Here is an 8,026-nt window from a genome sequence, read left to right on the forward strand (position 1 = left end):
AGCCAGGCTATGGATACCAGGGGTATGCTTAGATGGATGGGTTGACAGGTCGAAAAAAAAAAAGAGAAAAGGAGAAGGAAGCGCCAGGACACGGAAGCACATGAGAGCATTTGCTGCTTATTCTAAGTTTGATTCAGTGTCGCTGCAACAGCTCAAGGCTGTTTGGTGCTGGCCACAAAAGATGACTACATTGCACTCAATGCGGAAGTTTTCGCCAGCGAAACGATGTGGCAGATTTAAATGGCCGTACATTAGCGAAATAACGAGTGAAACAACGCTGCAAATGACTGCCATAACTGTTGTGGATTTAATTTGTTGAATTCTGTTTAATTTGCTGCATTTATTGCTCGTCACATGTGCAAAACTTTTTATTTATACACCCGGCAAGCAACAGCCAAACAATTTTTTTTGTAGCTGCCTTTTATGCAAAACTCACAACAGCAATTGCTGTGGAGCCCTGAAGCTTCTCAACCAACCGATCCTCGTCCTTGCTCCGCAGGACCCGCTCCTCTTGTAAAGTTATGGCAAAAGCACTTAAGCGATTTCATGCAAATTTTCGTATATATTTTTTGCCGTGCTTTCGCTCAGGTGAGCATTATGGCTATATGTCTACGCCTGCGACTCTGCAAACAACAACCACTGAGCGTTGCGAATAACAAAAAATACTTACGAGGGTGCAGCACAGTGGCAACAACAATTGCGAGCCGAAAGTTGAAAACTTCTGCAAATTGTTGCTGCCAAAGTACCGTGTGCGTGGAGGGGTATGTTGTATTTCAAGGGCAACTCAAGAAAAACTTAATTACGTGTTACGGTTAAGCTTATCTGCTTATCCATATTAACTTTGAAAAGAAAGGAATATTCTGATGGATTTTATAGAATACTTATACTTATTTATCAAAAATTCAGTTTACATTTGTTTTTGAAAGCTCACTGACTAATTTTAAAGGATAAAAGTAGTTCGTATCCATGAGCAGCTCCAGTTTTTGGTTAAACATTCCTTCCATCCATGTTGACATTTAATAAGGACAGTTTATTTGAGCCAAATAAACTTCAGTTTCCTAGCTGCATACTTGTGTACTTGTAATCCTGACAAATTGTGAGCCACAATTCAAAACAAACTTCAAACTTGTGAAGAATCTCCCAGCAATTAAAGTACCCAGCATCTTTGGATATAATGACGCAGCTCGATGCAATAAACACTTGACAATAAACACATATGTACATGTTGCCATTTATTCAGTAAAATAGTTTCATTTGTTACGCCTTGGCATAAAATCGTTATGTTAACAATTTGCGAACGAAAACGCTTTTGCTGTTGATGGTCGCATATAAAAATGTCAACGCTTAAGTGATGGAATGGCTGAATATCATAATAATAAAGTTGGCTGGGCGGCTGAATATTACTTGCAACAACGACTTTTGGCCACGCCACATAAATTAGGAGTGCGTGAAATCTTTGGATATAAATTTAATGTGCCGCCAGCGGTGGCTGTGGCAGTGGCAGTGGCAGTAGCAGTGGCTGTGGCAACACAAATCAAAAACACTTTTAAATGGGCACGTCGCTGTCGTAAAAACATCAGCGAATCGTAATTTGCTTTGTTGCCTTCGCTTATTTATTGAATGTTTAGTCGAAACAAAAGGCAACCCTCGACTTTTGGCATAAATCAAGCACGTGGTCTGTGCTGGATTATCCTGGCGATATTTGGAAACCCCCCTTCAGCCTTCTGCCAGGATCGGGGATCCATCTGGCTGACAGCACTTTGTTGGCCACGAAACGGAGCGTACTTCTGGCCCGGCCAAAAGCCGACAGCAAGCCGGGCTTAAGGTGAGTGCACCACGTTGCACCAGATCCACAACAGATCCAAGTTGCATTTGCATGCCACTCACCTGTTCAACTGTTTGCCTGTTCACTTGTTCACCTGCTTACCTGTTCACTGGCTCACCTGCCTTAGCATTTTCGACTTTTACCTTTTCATTTCGCTTTTGGTCGTTGGTTTTCTCGGTTGCAGCTCGGTTTGGTTTGCCTTCGCTCTAATTGAAAATATTTTTGTTCGCACTTCATTAAACCTAAACGGAGCAGCAAGCTGAGAGATATGCAATGTCTGTCAGTTCCATTTGGCTGCCGTTAAAAAGGTAAGGTGAAAAGTTTTAATAAATATGCATGCAAATGGGCACTCTATATGGTAAGGGGTATGTATGTATGTTTGTACGATTTGCACAAAGAGATGTCGATGTCTCTGGCTGTTATTGTTGGTGCCCAGTCGAAATGTTTGTTGGTTTAATCCAAAATGCAATCATTGAAATGCATTTTATTTAAGCTGCGCTCGCTTATTGCATTTTTGCATATACATTTTTTGGTGGCCCCTAACGAAATGGTTAGAGTAAAGTGGGAAGTGGGAAGTGGGAAGAGGGAAGCCCCCAAGGGACTTATTTTTATATGCTTACAACTCCTCCGGAACCAAATTCTGGCCATCCTGACCCTATATACATGTACATGTACGTCTGTGTATATGCGCAAATTCAATGACAGTTTGTGCCTTTTGCAACTTTCAGTTGATTTTTTATTGTCAATCGAACAATAACGAAATCATCGGCCAAGTTACGCCAAACGCCACAGCAGCAGACTTCGATTCGTCGATGGGCTGGGATCAGGATGAAAATGTGACTGTGAGTGTGAGTGTGAGTGTGACTGTGACTGTGACTGTGAGTGTGAGTGTGACTGTGAGTGTGACTGTGAGTGTAAAAGTGAGTGTTAGTGTGAGTGTGACGGTGACAGTGACTCAGCACGGCGAAAACTTTAAGGTAGGCAGCCCGGAATTTCTGACACAAGTCGAGAGCGTGCCACACCCCATCGGTGGAGATTTATATGCCCAGGCGTTGTGACTCAATCAATGGCATTTGTGTTGTGCCAGCAGCAAAAGCAGCAAAAGCAAAAGCAGCAGGAGCAGAAAAGCAGCAAAAGAAGCATCAGTTGGATGAAAATGGTAACACGAAGGGGTTTTTGGGGGGCAGAAGGTCCTCCCCTTTCCCTGCCCAGCGGAGCATCAGTGGCAGGACATCAGACAGTCGGAGAGACATGCACAGCATTTTGTGTAAAGAAATCAAAAATTTATACAAACTTTGCACAATGAATGAGCAGCAACAAAGCAGCAGCAGAGCAGAATCAGTACCAGTGCCAGTGCCAGTAGCAGTAGCAGTAGCAGCACAAGGGGGCAAGTGTGTCCCAGTGTCCTGGCAGGACAGCAATTGCCGAAAATTGTTGCAGCTCGCCTCGCTCGCTCCCTGACAATGGCTGCAACGGCAAATGGAACATACGTGCACTGGACAAAAAGTTGCTGCCTAAAATAATGACTAATGACTAGAGCCCCTAGTGAAGTTCTTATCCCATAGTTAAAATCAACTCAATGGGAGCCAACAAACCAATCCAAACAGAAACATAATCTGTTTTAAAGATTATTGCCTAAATTAAAGCCCCAACTAAGCTATTGATATTATTTTTGCGAGTGTGGTCACTTGCAGAGCTGCCTGACTTGCAAGTTGCAGCTACGAAAGTGGGCGCAAGGACAGCTCCGCATCGGACAACAGCTCCAGTGTGTGTGTTTGTGTGTAGATAGGTAGTCAGCAATGTGTATACATGTATCGGTGGGTAAGTCGGGGGGTCAGTGCAGACGAATTAATTAAAAATTCCGAAAATATCCGGTTAGCTCTTTATAACAATTTCGTGCACAATGCCGAGCTCTCCTGCTGCATTCGACAAAAAGTCGTTGGCTCACCTTTGTGCGTTGTGTGTGTTGTGTGTATCCTGCACGGCAGAAATTTAAAACTCGCCATGCTGATGTGCTGTCGGGCGCCTCAAGATGGCTTCATCTATCTGGCCGACAGCCATTCAAACTATTTTCGTTTCGGCCGTTTACCAGGCAATCTACATAAATGAATTCATTTGCTTTTCATACACTCGCACATATACGCATATATGTACAATGGCAAGCGAGCAGTGTACGGGTCGTATACGCAATAGTTGATATTTATGCTCTAATTGAGGGTACAACCCGGACCTGAACTTGGCTTAAAGTCATGTGAGCGCACAGAAATAATTGCGATTTATTTCAGCAGTTATAAGAGAGTAAAATCAAATTTGGCACATTTCAAGGCGAAAAATGTAAGCGGTCGCAAAAAACGGTCATTTGACCATAAAAAATGGTCGGAATGCTCGTTAAAACTAAAAACAATTGACCACATAAATTAGCGGCATTAAAATACCAAAAGGCAGGCGGCCCGAAAATGGCCCCAAAAAAAAAAGAACAGAGGATGGAAGGAAGTGCGAACGATTGATTCAATTAATTGCCAAATTAAAAGGGAAGAATTTCATTCGCAAAAGGCGAGCAAGGAAGGGAGTAAAAGCAGCAAAAGGAAGTAAAGGGAATGAATGAGAATGTTATGACAATGTTAGAAACCAAAAAATAATAAATGATGAGGGCTAAATAAAGGGAAAGCGGAGGCTGTAACCGATCTGGGCTGACACAAAGTGACAGGCGCCGGGGGCCTCACTGGCACAATTGAATTTATTATGGCATTTCAACTGGGAGAGCGTCAATTGAATGAAAGTGGACGGAAGCCCACCCACCGACCTTCCACCCACCCACACACCCACACACACACACTCTCGAGCGAGAGAGGGGCGGGAAAAGCTCTGTTGCAATAGCATCATTATTGGACTAAACCGAAACTATTTGCCTCAATGGGCCACAAAGCGCCACACGACACGCCAAAGGACACAGCCGGAGAATCGAAGACAGAGAAAGAGGCAAAAACACAGACAACTGGCAACTGAGGAGACTGCAGAAAGGACATGGACGACGAACCCACATCGCCACATCGCCACATCGCCAGTGTGATAGTCCAATGCCCTCGGGGTATATTTTCGCCACTTTCGCTCCGGCCAAAAGTGTTGACTGTCTTTGATTTTGTTTGTCTGTCCCTCTGTCCCTCTGCCTCGCCGCCTGGCCAACACTGGGCACAGACATCGTAGTTGCCCCGGGGGAAAGGGGCTAACACCAGCAATTACACACAGTTTTGTCAATCGAGCAAAAGTTGAGAGGAGTGCGCACATAATCAGCAAATGAATCATAAACCAGATGGGCCATTCACTCATTACGGCTTGTAAGTCCGATGCTTTTGTAATTACACAGGGAGAAATCAAACAAAAGTAATGTGAGTAATAATGTATTTATAAGTTAACATAGATACAATGAGCTTGACTTAAAAATCGTTTAAATAAAATTTAACAGGCGCACAAAAGAATGCAATAAATTCTTTCAAGTAAGTTTTAAGTTCTGCTTGTCATTTGGCAAACCTTCAAGCTATTTAATACTTAAAAAAAATATTAGTATATCTATTAACTATTTGATTCGCTTTTGATACCTTTTTCGCTGCGTGTACAGTAGAGCCTGTCAGCAAACGCATTGTGGCTACAAACAAATTACAAAATCGGCTAAACTTAAGCCGCCGTGTTGCGTGCAGTTTATGACTAAAGCGCCGCCGGCGGATGCGCTGAAATCCCGGTAACTGCAATTGGCTTTTTCCCAACCGCACTCACGTGCAGCCTCCACACACACACACACACACGGGATCACAGGATCACACATTTGGTGGACGGAGGGGGGTTACAGGACCCGCCTGTCTATCGGCCAAAACAAAGTTAAATCGGCCAAATCCTTTGACCATGTCACACTTTTATACATAATCGTTGGTCGAGCACGTGCAGACAACCGCAATGTTGTGCGAGGATGGCGCAAACAAAAAAAAAAAAGAAAAAAAACATTAAAAAAGGACAACAAAAAGGACAACAAAAAGCGCACACAAAAACAACAAGAGCGAAGAGCAAATTACAGCGGCGGACAACAGGGCGACAGCAAATATTACGTATACGTGCGTTCAATGTCCTGATGGGGTTGCAAGCAAGGCCAATAATGCAAAAGGCATTAACAGGCCCGGGCACTGGTTTTCCATAGCAGTTATTGCCATTAACATGGCTTAATTAGCCAACTGGCTGTAACAACACCGGCTTAAAGCATAATTGTAAATATTTCCGGACTTATACCCAACCAGCACAACTCCCTGAATAATGAAAGCTAGGCCAGGGATCTGAGTAGCGTTACATAGGATATGGCAGAGCGCACAATCTGTGAAGTAATCGGTGGAAAAGGAAAGGCAATTAATAAATAAACTAGTTAAAAGTAAGTAATTAATAGTATAGCTTAATCATTCACTAAGGGTGTCTAAAAGTGTGCAGTGAGCGGAAGATTTAGGCTATTGAACTCTTCCAATTTAAGCATTATTTTGCATACTTATGGACCTTTTTATAAACGATTTCTAAACTCTTTGATGCTTTTCTTACCCTGATAAGCGTCTCTCGATTGGCCGCAAAGAAGTAGCCATCGATGGGACAGCCCAAACTCGATCGCATCATGGCAATTTTTAAGGAGCTCACAAGCAGCGGGTTTTCCTGCAGCAAATGCAGCCAGCTGGACTCGTAGATGGCCTGGCCAAAAAGCTGACACTCCGAATGGACGCTGGATCCGCAGAAACAGTATATGGACACCTGGCCAACAATCGCAGCCGTAAATGCGGCATAGAACAGCAACGCTGGCTGCAGGATATTGGCAGATAGTTGGTAGCACAGCACACACAAGTGCAGTGAGGCTGCCACAAACTGGGCGAAGATGAGCGGTCTGAAGTATTCGTTTAAGGAATGACCCAGCTGCAAACACAACTCATATAGTTGAAACACGTGCCTTAAGTTCTCACGAGTCTCCGCAGCATTTCGGCCCTCAAAGTGCATCATTTTGTGCCTGGCAATCTGGAACAGGGCACTGAGATTATGGCTCAGAAAACAGAAGAGGGTGTCCACACAAACGGTGGGCAGTGCCACGCCCAGGGCAGCACTCACATTCCACACATAGGAAATTAGGTAATTGGGCAGCTTCTTATTGTCCCAGGGATATCTGTAGAAACTGTTGGCTATTATTCTGATGCTGGTTATTATGGACTCCTATTACTTACACACTGGGAAAGGGAAAGTCCGGCTGGAATTCACCTGTGCGTTGGTAGCTGATCAACATGGCCAGAGGAGACATCAAACAGGCCGAAAGACCAGCCGTAATGAAACAGTGGGCATATATAGCACTAATGAACTGATCCCGACGACTTTCTCTGGTTACTATCAGTTCACCCGCAAGGCAGTGAGTTTCTGAGAAACATGAACCGAAAATGGAGTGCAATCATGCATTTCATTCAAGCCACATACTATTGTCTAGGTATTTTAACAACAGCGAGCTTACCCCTTTGCAAAACACAATAGAACTGCCGTATTAGGAACCTAAAGTCCTTGTAAAGCCATAGGAACACCCCGATTTTGCAGAGCGCCAGCAAATCCACCAGAACCGAGCAGAGTGAGTCGGTTAATTGCTCCACATTTTGGATGTTCTGCAGGCCAAAGCCGATGGTCAGTGGCAAGAAGCTGGCCACCGAAAGGATGCAGCAGATGCTGCGCCAAGGATATCGATGGCCAGCATCCGGTTCGTGCAACAATTCCAGTCCGAGAAGGCGAAAGAAGACGGACTGCAGTCGGAGGAACTTGTCCGTCAGCATGTCGAGCTGGGTGAGTAGTGAAAAGTGAGTGAGTCCTGAGTTCTGGTTAATGGGAAGCAAAGCTCAGTGGAGGTCACTGCTCATTAGCGGCTAAGTAAAATCAATAAGCCATTAAAGCGAGCAACCCAAAATGGTATCTATTATTTAAATTCGAGTGGCAGGACCTTCTGCATGTGAGAGCTGGCAAATGAAGTGGCGGTTTGCAAGTTGCAAAAGTGTCTGGTTGAGTTGGGGAATTTTGAATGCATCAGCATACAAATCTTGGCCCTCTGATGTTTGCACAATAAATTATACTTAATTAAAAACAATTAAAAGCAAATTCCAATTGCAACCAGGCCTGTGGTGTTGCAAGCGGCAAATCTCTGAGCCACTGCAA

The 8,026-nt window shown here is 44.1% G+C and overlaps 1 protein-coding gene across 1 annotated transcript; it reads right to left on the reverse strand.

Annotated features, from left to right (window-relative positions):
• Nucleotides 1-6,131: 6,131 nt before the first annotated feature.
• On the reverse strand, nt 6,132-7,651 carry LOC6538178 (putative odorant receptor 98b). Its single transcript, XM_002098670.2, has 4 exons — nt 7,341-7,651; nt 7,063-7,249; nt 6,398-7,004; nt 6,132-6,182 (listed from the first exon to the last, which is right to left on the reverse strand). Exons 1-4 carry the CDS (start codon nt 7,648-7,650, stop codon nt 6,132-6,134), a joined length of 1,155 nt encoding a protein of 384 aa, XP_002098706.1. The 5' UTR covers nt 7,651.
• Between the last annotated feature and the right edge of the window lie 375 nt (nt 7,652-8,026).

Source organism: Drosophila yakuba, chromosome 3R (assembly GCF_016746365.2).
Source record: "Drosophila yakuba strain Tai18E2 chromosome 3R, Prin_Dyak_Tai18E2_2.1, whole genome shotgun sequence".
NCBI classification, from domain to species: Eukaryota; Metazoa; Arthropoda; class Insecta; order Diptera; family Drosophilidae; genus Drosophila; species Drosophila yakuba.